Source organism: Cupressus sempervirens, chromosome 9 (assembly GCF_028749045.1).
Source record: "Cupressus sempervirens isolate cs-2001-9-10 chromosome 9, ASM2874904v1, whole genome shotgun sequence".
Lineage (NCBI taxonomy): Eukaryota > Viridiplantae > Streptophyta > Pinopsida > Cupressales > Cupressaceae > Cupressus > Cupressus sempervirens.
Genome location: NC_143126.1, coordinates 763,558,880 through 763,575,277, shown reverse-complemented (window position 1 = coordinate 763,575,277; position 16,398 = coordinate 763,558,880). Strand labels below are relative to the sequence as shown.

General features: G+C 32.7%; 1 protein-coding gene across 4 annotated transcripts; it reads right to left on the bottom strand.

The window, feature by feature from the left end:
• Positions 1-12,049: 12,049 nt before the first annotated feature.
• LOC149540917 (uncharacterized) lies at positions 12,050-15,161 on the bottom strand. Of its 4 annotated transcripts, XM_089801987.1 has the most exons (4): positions 14,527-15,130; positions 14,006-14,392; positions 12,646-12,673; positions 12,050-12,526 (listed from the first exon to the last, which is right to left on the bottom strand). In XM_089801987.1, the coding sequence occupies exons 1-3, from the start codon at positions 14,743-14,745 to the stop codon at positions 12,665-12,667; spliced, it is 615 nt and encodes a 204-aa protein (XP_089658113.1). In that variant the 5' UTR covers positions 14,746-15,130; the 3' UTR covers positions 12,050-12,526; positions 12,646-12,664. The 4 variants fall into 4 exon arrangements, with proteins under 4 accessions (XP_089658113.1, XP_089658114.1, XP_089658112.1 ...); XM_089801988.1 differs by having other exon boundaries at positions 12,050-12,673; positions 14,527-15,131; XM_089801986.1 differs by lacking the exons at positions 12,050-12,526; positions 12,646-12,673 and adding an exon at positions 13,393-13,911 and having other exon boundaries at positions 14,527-15,161.
• Between the last annotated feature and the right edge of the window lie 1,237 nt (positions 15,162-16,398).

The following is a 16,398-nucleotide window of genomic DNA, read 5'->3' as shown; positions in this document are numbered from 1 at the left end:
TCAACAAAGCATACAAGAATCTCTTTCGCTGTTGAAAAGGAAACTACAAAACTCATGAAATTCTTTCATATTTGCGGATTTGTTACAAAATCTAGGCTCTTCACATTAAAGGATTTGTAATGAAACAAAGACGGAGAAAAACTTGATGAAAGAGACCTACATTGAATTAAATTCATGGGTATATAAATAAGCAGTGAATCTTTACCTGGAAATTTTCTCTAGGAGATATAATATGCCTAAAAAATATAAGCTACGACTTAGGGTTTCAAGCTTTCAAGTGACAATGAGGAATTCTGTGTGAATTGACATGAATCTTCTCTTCTCTAAATCGAAATTGTTTTGCCCTGGAAGTGGTGGAAGCCACGAGTCAAGAAATCAAAGGCAGCTGACTCTCCTCCAATGTCTCAATGAACTCAAAAAGCCCTCACTTATCTCCACATCACCAAGCCTCGATTCACCCATGACGACCTCAAAGAAGAAGAAGATGCAGAGGATGAGAGCAAGAAGATGAGGAAGATCTACAATGATGCCTAACAATGATCTGTCTGTGTTTTAATTTCCAACCATGGATACCACAGGTTTGCAGACTATAATCTCCAAAGTTTCGTCATGTCAAATGCATAAGAGATTATGTGTCTCAACCATACAAATGCAAACCCTACAGTTGTCTCAACTATACACATGCAAAGCCTACTGTGAATGTCATGGAGCTTAAGGAAAGTTCTGGAAAGAGAATGGAGAGAGTTCTCGTGTGAGTATGTTTAATCAACACGTGTCCATTATCATAATCAATCTTATATTGTTCAGTTTTAGGTGATACTTGGGTAGAATTGAGAGAAAAAATTATCATCGTAAATCATAAACAAATGGTGGGTAAATTTTAGAGGGTAACATGTATAAAATTTGACTTTGTGTGATTATTTAGGGAAACATAGTTAGTGAGTTGTAAGTAGAAGTGAAATAAATGGATTACAATTTAAATAGGTTTAAAAAGAATAGTGTGTTTATAAAGTTAATTTTAAACTATAATATATTTCCATGTGAACATAAGTTGTGTTAAATATGATCAATTATTGGTTTCTTGTTGTTTTATATAAGATATTAAAGTAATTTAAAAAAATGATATCAATTTTTTTTATGATTCTTTAAATATTTAATAAGTTACATTCATAAGAAGTATTTGAATATATTTTCATAAGAAATGATGTTTAAACAATCATTTGTTGATATTTATATTAGTAAGTTTCAGTCAAGACCTCCAAAATCTCATTTTTAGGACATTTTGAATTAAATTGATTATTTCGACAATTTGCCGAGTGAATGGTAGCCTCAAACCTTAGTTGAAGTTAGTTAAGTGGTCATTTTACATTTCTAAAAAAAAATGAAAGTCCTGCAACATTCGGTTCTACAATTATGTGTTGACAAATTTAGTCATCATGACTACTGGTGCCTCTCCCCTATATATCTCTTTTGTTGGTAAGGAAAGGTCAAATTAATTAAGAATAAATCTTTCTATACTTTTGGGAAATAGTATTGCAATCTAAGGGAGAAAATTTTAATTGGTAAATTTAATATAATTCATTTACAGTGTTTACATTTTATATTTTTTAATATTGTTTATACACATATTATTGATGTATTTGATATTGAATTATATAGAGTTATGAAGTTCACTTCAAATATAAAACATACATTTTTATTAAATGTATGATTATTTAAGTTGTTTCTTTTGTTAAGAGATAATATGCCTACAAAGCATGAAATAATAATTTTCCATATTATCTCTTATCTGTACACTATTTCAAATGTGAGAAGAAACATTTGTTTTATCATTATTTTCAGTACTATAATAATGATCTCATTTATTATAATAAATACAGAGACATATTATTCACATAATTGGAAAAGAAAATTGATAAAATGGTATTCATGATCAATATTTGAATAGGTATATATGATTGATAAATATATAATTATTTAAATATATATCCATTATTTAAGAATATAAATATTATTATTTTATTTAATGAATGTTAAAAATAGTCATACAAAATTATATTATTATGTGTTATGTTTTATGATATTAGATTAAAAATGACTTTAAAGCAATTTAAAAAATTTACAATTATTCTTATTATAGTAATTTTAATATAATTATATTTTAGAATTTAAAAGATTATTTGAAATAATGGATAGATTAATAAATTGCTTATATAATTTTATTTGTTCATGAATGTAACAAATAGATAAAATATATATATATATATATATATATATATATATATATATATATATATATATATATATATATATATATATATATATATATATATATATATATATATATATATATATATATATATATATATATATATATATATATATATATATATATATATATATATATATATATATATATATATATATAACATTCTTAAAATATAAAATAAAAAAATATTATTCATGAAAATATATTGAATCACTTAATTGAAATTAGAATAATTAATACGAAAGAAATAAGATATATAATATACTTTATTTACTCTTTGAAATTGAATTGAAGTTAAATCGAATATTCAAATAAAATAAATTTCAAAAAACAACTTTCAACTATAACAAATTTAAGATTGACGCGATACTAAGATTTTAAAACAAACAATAAAGAATTTTGTTAATTAATTAATTTAGATATTTTTATGAAATGTTTGTCTTTGTATACTAATTGGTGTAAGTATCACATGTCAAGCAGTATCACATTTCAATAAGTGCGATTTTTTTTTTGTTTTAACAAAAGTGGAATATCATAAAATATTATAATAAATAAATTGGTTCAAAGAAAGCCCAAAGGCTTGCCTTATATCCTCTAGATATTCAAACTCTAACCACATATTGGAACACTAATGAGACTTTACAAAACAGCCATATAAAGTGCCGATACAAATATAATCATGAATTCATGTATATAAAGTTTGATAAACTATAATGATTATCTCAAGATTGATTGATTAATTTAGAGAGAGAGAGCAATATGACTTATTAGTCCCTGCCTTGCGTAAGGCAGGGTACTTATGTTTTCGATGGTGGTCACCATCAATTTATTTTTTGTACTGAAGCTAATAAATTTTGAAGGTTTAAAAATCTTTTATTTTTAAATTAATTTTCAATGGGAAATTTTTGTTTTCTCATTGGCTAGCAACAATTTTGGTAGGGGTAAATATATTTTTTGATACTAAAATTAAAGAAAAAAGATCTCCAGAAACTTCTTGGCACAGGGGAAGCGTCTACTTTAGATTGCTCATTCCATCTAAAACCCCAATCCTCACCCTTTTTTGCTTCTCAAACCTCCTATGAAAATGAATATGTATGAATTGTAGCATTATAGAATTTTGAGCATTTCTATTCTCATAAAACCTTTTTATCAACAACAACAATTGGACATCTTCCCTTGATTTCTCTGGAAAATTCTATCAAACAATCAATGAAAAATTTACTTGCAAGATATCTTAAATTAGAATTGAGATGACAGAGTGGGTCATTTAAAACAATCAACCTACCATCGAGGAACTCAAACTGCCATATGAATTAAAAATAAAATTTATTTTATGCTGGTAAGCTAAAATTCCAACATGCTTACAAACCGCAGAAACAATCAACAAAGAAAGTATGTGTAGAAGTAGTATGCTTACAACTTGTAATAACAAATCAATGTGTGAAAAAACACTATCAATTACATCTGAAGAACACTATAACCCTTGTCACATTTGAGCAAGATAATTTGTGGCAAATAAAGCCACACACACAAATTGGTTTCTATCGTTGATAATCAAGGAGCTTGCAAAAGGTTGATTGATGACAATCTCTCCAAACTCAGCGACCTTGCCAAGATTGTGAAGATAGTGACCGTGGCTTTCGTCAAGAAAGATGAAGACATAAATTACAGAGGAAACCATTGCAGTATGTCATTTATGCTGATGAGAACAAGCTACACCAGTGCAGTGTCTAGAGTCATTCACACCACAAAGCTAGACCAAGAAAAGTTAGTTAGGTTGTAAATTTTTTATAAATCTTTTTTTATTTTTCATAAGAAAAATATTTTTCATATTTATTCAAAGGTTTTCTAAAAACATTTCTTCTATATTTAATATTATAAAAGGGTGGAAATGTGTTCAAGATCAATCAAATCATTTTTGAGTAGGACAATAAAAATATTTGAGACTCTAATATGGCATCAATAAGTCCTTTTTGGCTTGACGGGCGTAAGTGTTTGCTATTTACTGATTAGGAAGCTTCATCTTAATCGGGTTTTCTATGTAATTCTTGATCGTCATGCCTTTGAGTTCTATTTTTTTTAGTTTGCAGTACTAGAAATACCTAATTTTCTTTGTAGCAATTTTTTTTCCCTAGTACAAGAGATATGCTTAGAAAGGTGTGTAAATTTGGACAATTTTTTGTTATGATTTTAAATTATTTATACAATCAACATTTAAAAAATATTTTAACATTAAAATTTTCAAAATTCACAATACTTAATCTTTCCCTTCCACACTCTATCTACAATTTTTTTTAAAATTTCATATTACTAAATCTTTATATACGCTTAACAAATATAATATTTAGATACTTTAATATTAGTACTTAAAAAACATGATAATTTTTTATTTACGCTTTTTCTCTTAACCTAATGTTACATAATATCTTTTACATTTTTAACCTTCTAACTTTGCACAAGGCAAGGACTCAAGCTCTCTTAGAGCTCTTGTTAAAAGTAATTGACTAGTTATCAAAAAGAAGAGGTGGAATTTCCATGTGCATACTAGTGGTCTAATTTCAATGAGTGCTATTATTTTTCTTAACAAGAGTAGAATATCACTATATATTATAATAAATAAACTGGTTCAAAAAGAGCTCTTGAGGGAAAGAACCAAAAAGAAAACTTTCATTCGTTACTCATAATATTCAAGATGTGTAAAATGTAATCCCTAAACTAGAATTGCTAAGAAACCCAAAAGGCTTCCCTTATATCTTCTACATATTCAAACTCTAACCACATATTGGAACACTAATGAGGCTTTATAAAATAGCCATATAAAGTGCCCATACAAATATAATCATGAATACATTTATATAAAGTTTTATAAACTTTAATTGTTGTCTCAAAATTTATTTTATTATAGAAAGTTTCTTGTCCTTTTGTTATTGAAAATCAGTTTCATTATTTTGGTCAATAAACTATCTTATATCATGGAACTATTACAATTTTTATCATATGTATATATATATATATATAGAAACAAAGCAAGTTTACAAAGAATAACAGCTACATGAGGTAGCTGGAAGAGAGAATCATCATATAATCATATTTTTCTATGTATAAATATTATTATTTTAGGTATCAAAACTAGTACTTCTTGAGATGTCGTACATAAAAAATTCACATGTTTCAATTGTCAAATTGTTTTCATTGTAATAACTAGAAAATCCACATGCCTTGATGAGTAAATCACCTCGACTATCCTCATCATTAAACTTATGATTGTTACCAAAAATTTAGATTATATTCACTACTCTAGCCACCAAATTTTCTCATCTTATTTACCAACGTTTTCCATAATGACTAACATAACATTATCTAAAAGTGGAATAGTTTGAAGTTTGTACATGTTTACATCGATATAAAAAAATGAATCCTTCAAGAATATACACAAAAATAGATACATGAAAATGTTAACTCATGATTTTAATAAATCTATAGTTTTTCATTCAGTTTGATATTTAACCTATCTTTTACTTAATTGGATAATGAATAGATGAACTTACATAAACAGTAGCAAACAATAAAATATTGTATACTAAAATGAGTTTAGAGCTCCATTTTAAAGAGACTTCAACAAATCTGGTATTTATTCTAAGTTGTAATATTGCTATTAGGATTCGTCTATGTAGTTTTTGAGTCAAACCCATTAATCTATGTTTCTTGAGTAATGGTTTACAAGAACCCATCCCTCAAGAAAATGAATGGACTACTTATCACTCATTGCATCTAGGTGATGTTAACAAAGGAAAATCGTTGAGCCTTCCCATGACTAAACTCATACTTGTACAACCCCAACTCAAACGTGATATTTGGGCTCCCTAAGAGTTCACCCATCACAGTGCAATTCTAACTCAATTCCATTTGAATTGGAGATGTACTAGGACATGCAAACTCCATAGAAGAATCAATGTTTTGCTTCTATTAGCATCACCTAGATTGCACTTGAGCTAGAATAGTACTTGGATGTGTGGTATCTTACGAAGGCTCAATATTTCACCATGTTAGCATAATGTTGCTCACACTTGACTTGAAATATGTACTAGGATGAACGACCTCCTACAAAGGCCCAAAGCTTCACCTAGATGCGATGAGTGCTAAGTTTATCATTCACTCTCATTACAGATTGATTCTTGTGAACTATTACTCATGAAATAAGGGTCAATGAGTTTAACTCAAAAACTAAATATCTGTGCCATAATAGAAATATCACTATTTGACCTGTTATGGAAATTATCTCCTACTTATAAACCTATTCCAAGTTTGATTTTTCCAAAATAGATTTGAATGCCTTCAATTACTCACAATGAAACATTACATAAGAGTGATAAATGTAAATGACAAACCAACAATTGTCAACTCCTATGTAAAATGCTCACCCTCTTTCAATTAACCATTTTTCCATTATCTCATCTACTTTGATCACAGTGACTAAAGTGTTCGTGACTAAGTTATATATACTATATATTTCAGAACCACTGCAATAATCATATAAATTTATTATAGATTTTATACCTCCAACAAATAGTAAAATATCTTACCTAACTAATACATAAAATCTTAACAAAAGAAACAACTTACATAATCATACATTTAATAAAAATGTATATTTTATATTTGAAATGAACTTCATAACCCTATATAACTCAATATCAAATACATCAATTGTACGTGTATAAACAATATTAAAAACTATAAAAAAATTTGTAAACAATGTACACGAATTATATTAAATTTACCAATTACAATTTTTTCCCTTAGACTCTACAATACCATTTCTCAAAAGTATATAGAAAGATTTATTCTTAATTAATTTGACCTTTCATTACCAACAAAAGAGATATATAGAGAGAGCGAGAAATATTATGATATAATATTTATTACAACAAAGTCTTTTCTTACAACTATTTGATACTAGTGATCTCTTTCTTCATTGAATGTCGTGTCCCCTATGATTTTATGAATCACTATCTCATTGGAATCCGTCAGAGTACGACATTACCGTACGGACATAGGAGGCCAGATGGGGTGCATGCAGATGGCATAAGGATGGGGCATCCAGGCAGTCGATCCTCTTGCCTAGGTAGTTGTTGCCCAATTCTAATGGGCTTCCTTGTCGGAGTGGGAACACTTCCCAAGCTCATGTCTTCTCTCTCCTAGGCATGGAAGGTGGGGAGTCTTTCCAAGCTCTTACCTTTTGTCAGTCCTTTCCAATGAGCGCCTAGAAGGTTGACTATGTCACAATTGTATTGGAGAGCCCCAACGTTTTTACATGGCCCAAGGTGAAATCAGAGGTGAAGGTCACCTAGTGGGACCACATCCACCCCTTTGCATGGTATAATTTTTTTTTTAATTGAACATGGACTAACACCTAAGTAATGGGTTCATAACATTATTATTATTTTTTCTATATTGTTGTTTTAAGCTAGAGATTACCTATAATTTTCTCTCATTTTATTTTCTTTTTGTACTATACCTTGTTTGTATATTTCTATATGTCACTTCAGGGTCCTTGTGAATTTTTCTTTTCAAATGACATAGGGGTCCTAGTGTTAACCATTTAATATTATCACTCTAAGCTCATAAGTTCTACTAGGGGTATCTAGCATATTCTCTTTTATTATTTTATTGGTCTGTAATCTTGGGGAAGGAATTAATTTCTTTCCCCGTACATTTTCTAGAGACATATTTTACATCTACAAGATGGTTCCCTTATGATTTTGGTCTATTCACTCATTTTCTCAAGCTAACTTCCTCTTATTTCTACCATGGAATTGTGTTTTTTTGTTCATAAATTTGGTCATGTGGTGGTGTCACCAATCATTTTATTTAAACTCAAAATCCAAGTGACTTATTACCTAAATGAACTATCAGAATATATTTATTTCCTTCCACCAAATATATGTATTTACATTACAACTAATTATGCATTGAATTGAATCAATTATAACAAAGGATGTATCCACTACAAAATATTTGCAGTACTTGAATTGTAAGAAGAAGTATTACATTTACATGATTCTCCATTCTCCTTTGAAATTACATAATGTGAATACTCACAATGAATGCTTCCTTACAAGTAAACTAAATAACTAATTTCCAATCTTTTCTTACATATTTCAATAGCACTCATGAATGGGGAGACTTTCACCTTACATTACATTGAACAACAAATGGGGATTAATATTTACAACACATTTTGTGATAACATGGAACAGTCTCTCTACACACTTGAACTCCCAACATTGTCAAGGGTGAAATCCCTAACATCTTCACGGAACCATCTTCACAAAACCTGCACATGCACACAAACTAGGAACCATGGAGGCTCACCTCCCAACCTAGGCTTCTATGAAGCCACCCACCGAGCAGGGGAAACAAGATACAAACCGGTTTTCATTCCAAGCTTACAAATGCATAAACATCACATTACAAATTTTCAACAATCCCATCCCAAGGTATTTCACAATAGTTCACAAATGAAACCTTAAACATAGGGTGAAGGTGGGCTTGCACAAGGAGGTTTTCCATATCATATCATATCTACAATAAGCCAATTTCATGGCCTTTCGAGGCTTCACAATTCAACAAAATATCATGCCCTTTCGGGGCTTCCATGAATATCCTCCAAAACACACTACCAACAATTATAGCTTCCTTGGAAACTCATACTTCATTTACCTCCTTTCTTCACCATTTTTCCTGTATCACCCCCAAAACAAAATATGAATGATAATGGCATACAATGGAGCCCATACTCCAAGGTCCTCAACTACGTTTCAAGCTCAACTATGCCATTCACCCTGGGCTTCTCTTCCCTTCCCAAAAGGGTGAGTGAAGCCTCACGCCCATGATCACATTCACATTCCAATCCACAAGAAAACAATCAAGAAAGAAAACTAAGAAATCTTCAAGAACACAATACACATTCACATGGCCACAACACAATACCATATTCCACAATGTAAAGACTCACAATGCAATGCATACTCCATTGACAAGTTCTCCCTACTTGCAGATTTATTTTGCAATACTCAAGAAGAAAATGAAGCATAATTTGGAATACCAACCTTGGTTCGAGCTAGGGTAGTGATAGTTGTAGTAGAGCTCCCTTCATCCCCCTCCAAAACCTAACTGTCTCTAAAGTTAGAGAGTAGGTAAACAACCCACTAGTTTGTCCAAGACCCTATAATAAGGCCTTCCCACTAACCATTTTTAGCAAAGCACTAAGCCATCCCTTCTTACAAACTTGTCTACTCTAAATTGGCTATATTTGACTTAGTGGGAACATGCAAGAAGAACCCATGTGACAACTCCAATTTTCGAATTGATGGAAGAATGCATGGGTAAAGGGCCCCCCCAAGCTATCTAGGCACTCACATGGTCAAAATTAGGTCCCTTACTTGATATACTATCCCATGGTCAACGTATTTCAACATAAAAGGCACTTTGGGACCACCTAATCATCCCTCAAAACCCTAGGCAAGTCCAAATTCGAATTTCCTTTGATGGTGACCCATCCTACCCCTTGTCAAGTGGGTTTACTAATTTATTAATAAGGTAATTAATTTCAAGGTAAAACTCTATCATAATCAAAACCCTAGATGACATGTCATTACACACAAAATTCAGAAGTGTCAAGTGACACATAAGAATACATTTCACATCACCATGACATGCCCCCTAATGCCTCTTTATGATTAAACATTCCCACATGCAAGCAACTCACATTTACGAAAGAAAATACTTTCACAACGAGGCTTTTGAATCTTCCAAAGATTCGCCTTGGTTAATTTATGTTCACAAAGGGTTGGAAGTTTCCCCCAAGAATTTCCATGGTTCCATTTCCTGCACATTCAACTCAAGCATCAGTAATCCAAGAAGGTTGCATAAATATATATCATAAATGCATATAATTCTAAATGTTACGAAGTCTTATTAACATAATTTAAATAAATTTCCTCCCCTAATCATTTCCCGTAAATCATTCAAAATGTTAAAATATCAAAGTTTGCATATCACAAACCATCAAAATCAATCATTTGTCTGTGTATCGTATTAAATCATAAATCATCATAATCGAATTAATATTTATCTACATATCACATTAAATCGTAAACCATCATAACCGAACTAACATCTATCCGCATACCACATTTAATCATAGATCATCATTATCAAATTAACATTGATTTGCATTTAAATCATAAGTCATTGTAACCAAATTAACATTTACCTGCATATCTCATTAATCATAGATCATCGTAAGCATCATATTATAATCTAATTTTATCATGTCATATAGTTGCATGCATATGTGCCTGATCATTCCATTCACAATATCAGGTTCATAGTGCATATTGTAGATGCAGATCACTACTGTAAGTGTCAAAATCAATAGATCAAATAAACCATTGTCCTACTAAATCTTGAATAATGTCAAATATCCAAACACTGAATATCAAAAGCAGTAACATACCCCACCCCACCTAAACATAACATCACAAGCATTTTCTGCAATTCAACCTCTATCAAAGCAATTGAAAAGACTTAGTACATGAATGAAATCATTAATTATATCATTTAGGTTCTAATGTGTAGACATAAGTGCAAAGCATCAAAATGCAAATATTAAAATAGCATAACTCTATAGTCTCAAAAGTATATCAAAGTATCAAATTAGGAGTATCATAATGCAATTATGTCATCTACACCATGACGGATTGGATGAACGAGGTCTCACAACTTCAAATATATCAATATGTGTTTGTTCAACATTAGAGTTTAGTGTTAGACAATAAGTTCAAATAGATTATGTTCAAAATTCAAACAAAATAAAAACTTAGTTAATGATGGTAGACCGAATTAACTAATATGAATCAGAGTGCAAATGCTGAACTTGGTGCAAACAAAGTTCCAAAATGAGTTGTGAATGCTTCAACATTCACCTTTAGGGTCATTTGCGGGTTTCATACCAAAAAACAACCTAAAAAAATCAATTTAAGCACCATGCATATTGAGCAACTAAAGTTTTTATTTAAGTTTTTTCAATGTTTTTAGCCGCTGGACCCTCAGGTGCTCAAGCCCTGTAAAAGCTGGCAGGAAGCCAGCCACAAGCTTCCGAATACACTTGGAAGCCAGAGATACCAAAATTATCCAAATAATCAAGTAACATGCATATTGAGCAACTAAAGTTTTGATTTAAGTTTTTTCAATGTTTTTAGCCACTGGACCTTCAGATGCTCAAGCCCCGTAGAAGCTGGCAGGAAGCCAGCCACAGGCTTCCAAATTCGTGTGGAAGCCAGAGATACCAAAAGTATCCAAATAACCAAGTAACATGCATATTGAGCAACTAAAGTTTTTATTTAAGTTTTTTCAATGTTTTTAACTGCTGGACCCTTGGGTGCTCAAGCCCTGTAGAAGCTGGCAGGAAGCCAGCCACAGGCTTCCAAATACGAATGGAAGCCAGAGATACCAAAAGTATCCAAATAACCAAGTAACAATTGTGCACCAATTATTTTCAACGCATCCTACAAAAGAGATAAGAAAAAACAGCACAAGAAGGATTCCGAATTCTTATATATGTATACACAATGTATCTTAAACAACACATCATCTGGGCAAAGAAAAACAGGGGCTTCTGATTAAAGAGTTGAAAATTTTGAAAATGAACTTTTGGATAATTTTTGTAGCATTAGGATTTTAACAGTCTAAACCTCCTAAAACACAAAACCAATAGAGATATAAAATGTTGCTTAAACAATTTAACCATGATAAAAAAGGGAAACCAGAAAACAACTGTGTCAGGTAATACCTGTTTAAAATTGCAACATTCAGAAATATTGCAGGTGCTTGGGTTTGTAGTTCGACTCATGTCTTCAATAGACTGCATATTTGGGGGTTGTCCACTTATTTTGATACCCTTTTAGATCTATTTGAGGGTTGTTATTGCCTTGGTTTTGGGGCTGTCTTCATGACATCTGCCTTCTGGAAGAGCTGCCTGCTAAAAGGCACATGCAGGAAACACATCTAAGGCATAGACGCCTCGATGAAGATGCCGTAAATTATGTCAATTTATTTTCTGTAGGAATGGCCAAACCACTGGCAAAAACTAAATGGCCAGTCAAAAAACGGGAATTAATTGATAAATTCAAGTTTAATAGAATTGTTGTGAAAGAGCATTGGTTAAACAACTTTAGCACATTTCCCGAAAGCCTGATTAATATGCAAAGATCAAGCGAAAACATTAGTATCCTGCCTAAACGGCAGAGAGAGATAAAGATCGGAACTGCTAATAGCATAATGAATACAGAGCGGCAGAATAAGAAACTTACATGCTGTAGAATTGGAAACTTACACGCCCTGTAATGAAAATTTAAATTGATTAGACCTGTGATCGTGCTTCGGCTGTCTAATTATTTTAGCAGCACTTTTCAAATATTATATTTGCATAATAAGCAGAAAGTAGTTGTCCACCATAATGCCCAAGTTGGATTGTCTGCAAAAGGTAAACCCGTCTACATTCTTAACTTTCTAAAACTATTTACACTAAAACATACTCAATTCTTGCTTACAGAGGTACCCAGCTGCGTGTGTTATGGTTATGAGTTTTATCTAACTGCAGGGAAGGGCATTCAAACTCGAGTTATAAACGACGAGAATTTTTCCCCTGATCCAAAATATTAATGCAAAAACTTGTACATAATTAGTACCAAGAAACATTCAACTGTAAAAATATCATTAACAAATGGCTCTTCCCAAAACTTGACTTGATCAAATCTTACTAAGCACCGACTAATTCTGCAGTAATTCATATAATCATATTTAAATATATAATAGGATTTCTTAAAACTTGTATACTATTATTACCAAGATACATTCAACTGTAAAAATATCATTTAACAAATGGCTCTTCACAACTTCAATTGACCAAATCTTTCTAAGCACCGACTCATCCTGCAGTAATTCATTTATTATACTTACATAAATAGCAGAATTTCTTAAACTTGTACACAATTACTACCGACAAACATTCAACTGTAAACATATCAGTTAAAAAATGGCTCTTCACAAAACTTGCATTGACCACATCTTACTAAAACTTGCATTGACCACATCTCACTAAGCACCAATTAATTATGCAGTAATTCATATATCATATTTACGTAAGTAGCAGAATTTCTCAAAATGATGTTGATCCACCAAAATGGCAAAGATGTAGGATTCATAGCAAGAGTAAGCTTCTTCTACATTCTTAAGACTCCAAAACTGATTATACTCGAACATACTCCATTTTCGCTTACACAACTGCCCAGGTACATTTTATGGAATAATTATGGACGACCCGATCTGAATTCCAGTTAAATTCCTGTTTTTGGACCAATACGGGCAATATTTGCACCCCTTCTCAGAACTTTCTACACAATATCTCCAGTTTATAGACAAATAATAGCAATTTTTCCCCCCTCTTCTCAAACTTTCAAGACAATATCTTGCTAGGCAACGTTTCTCCTCACACTGTCCTCTGGCTCGGACCTCACAGAATAAGCAGCTGAGTCCAATTAATCACACCATTTGAAAAATCCACAAGACCCTTCCCCCTAACAAAGAACACCAGAAAAAAATGATAATTTAAAAGCATTTAGGGCATACCGTAACATTAAGACGAGAAACAGAAAATGAAAATTCCAATACCTTTTTGATGTGACACGCAAAGAACCGCTTGCCCTTGTTTTTCACAGTTTGGGCAGTGTAAACTCGGCAAGGCCCTGCGTCACAAGCGCACCGGATCGAAGGAGCTTCAACTTGTTGCTCCAATCCAGATTCTTCATGACCGCTAGTGATGGGAATTCGGGCCGGAGGGCTAGGGTTATGGTTAAGGGTATATGAAGGAGAGCCAAGGCTAGGGTTATTTGAAGGAGAAGTAGGGCTAGGGTTCGGGCCATTAAATGATGGAGTGCTAAGGACAGGGTTAAGATTTCGTGAGTGATCGTTAGGTTTCAGATAGCGTGTCTGAGTGTTTGGATTAGGGCTTTGAGAAGCAAAGGCTTCAAGGACATCACACCATTGGAAAAAAATACACTGCACAAAGACTTTGAATCAGCATTCTATGCATTTAAATGTGCTTATTTATAAAAATAAGAATAGACATCATTCTACTAATCCATGCACGGACATAAATCTACAGTAAACTCTGCTCAGAGGTGAGCTGATACCTCATCACACTTGTAGTACATTCGGTCAGGGTTTGCAATGCTCTTTGAAATGCGAATGTCACATTGTCTACCACAGCGGCACAATTTTGGTGGAATAACGTCATTTCCAAGGGAAAATTTTGGGAGTCGTTCTTGCGTGGAATTATTGGGGCAGTCCTTAGCCCAGTACCCCAATTGATTACATTTGAAGCATCTGTCTGACCTTCGTGATACAGCCATTGCACAACTTCAACTGAAAAAAGTATTTTTAGCAATCGTTCGGAAACTCCCTCGTCCAGCTGCTACAGCTGCGTATATTCACGAACATTCCCATAAATTCTTCTATAACCTCTCTTACTGATATCACAGGCCAATCTACATGTAGAAACAGGCAACTCTATTGATATCACAACAATCAAATATGCTCCGCGTCTTCCTTTAAAAAATTAAGAGCACAGTTGCCTAACTTCCATCTCTAAGCTTAAATCGCATCTTCATCCTCTTCGCTCGAACTCAGCTTCTTCTACAAGTCAAAAGTTCTCAGGGGCTTCCTGGTTAAGCCACAAAAGTATCTTGTACCAATAATTCGTCGAAAATATAAATTAAATAAATTCGTAGTTGTACAATTCTAGTGCACTTGAAGTGACAATTGTTCCATGATATTTTATTTATTTATTTAATAAATGCAGAAAAAAGTGCAATCTGGTTGCTGCATAGCTATTTCTGTTTACCGCCAACTGTGATAAAATACTAGGTAATGCGTTCAGTCTGGATGTTTTTCTATCATTTTGAGTTCACATTGTTGATGTCCGTGCTTTGCTTGCCGACTAGTTATTTGTATTTTTATTGCTTCTCAATCTGTACCTCTTATCTTTTGCCAAGTTTTTAGTAATCCATAAATATTTTCGTCAAATTTCCAAATATTTTGGATAACATCATTGTTGTTTGGGAAGGTATGGGCCCAACAATCCAAGTGTCGGGTTTTATTTCTCAAGATTGATTTTACCAAAGCTTATGATCAGATTGAGTGACCTTTCATCTTGGCTATTCTTCAAGTTTTAGGATTTGGACTAGTTTTTTTGCAATTTGTGAGGATGTTTTTTGGTGATGCCTCTACTTGCATCACCATTAATGAGAGGCAATCTGAAGCTTTTGGGCTCTTCAGATCTATTCAGCAAGCTTGCCCTCTTGCACCTTCACTCTATGTGCTAGCGGTTGTAGGTTTTGGCTATCTTCTTGCCAATGTCATCTCGTGGGGTCTAGTGCATGGCATCTCTCTTCCAGAGTCCTCCACGCAGCTTGTCAATGGTCATTTTGCCGATGATTCCTTCCTTACTTTGGTGGAAGATGGAGACAATATTGCCAACGCCTTGCAATGCTTGGATAGCTTTTGTTTTGCCTCTAGGTCTGCCATTGAATGGCATAAAACTCTTTATTACAGACAATCGTTCTTGTCAAGCCCTCTGTGGTTGCAATGGTATGGGTGGAAATGGGTTCATTGTGGAGAAATTTTTACTTTTTTGGCATTCCTTTTTCTTTTCAAGCCTTCCCTGTAGAGTTGTGGAATGTTGTTCTCGCACGGATTGAGAAGAAGCTAGATTATTAAATCACTAAGCCACTCTCCGTTGTGGGAAAGTTTCAAATCTATTCTAAAGTGCTTGCTGCTACGCATGTCTGCTACTCTTCCTGTGGGGGCCCTTCCAAAGCTTCATACCTCAAGCTCGAGCATCTCCTCTAGGACTTTCTTTGGGCCTCTAATGCAGTGCATCATGACTTTCATAGAGTAGCCTAGGATTATTGTTGCTTGCCCAAAGATTATGGTGGGCTTGGATTGCTTTCCACTTGCAAGGAGGGGATTGACCTTTGTGCAAATTGGGTCATTCAAGCCCTCAC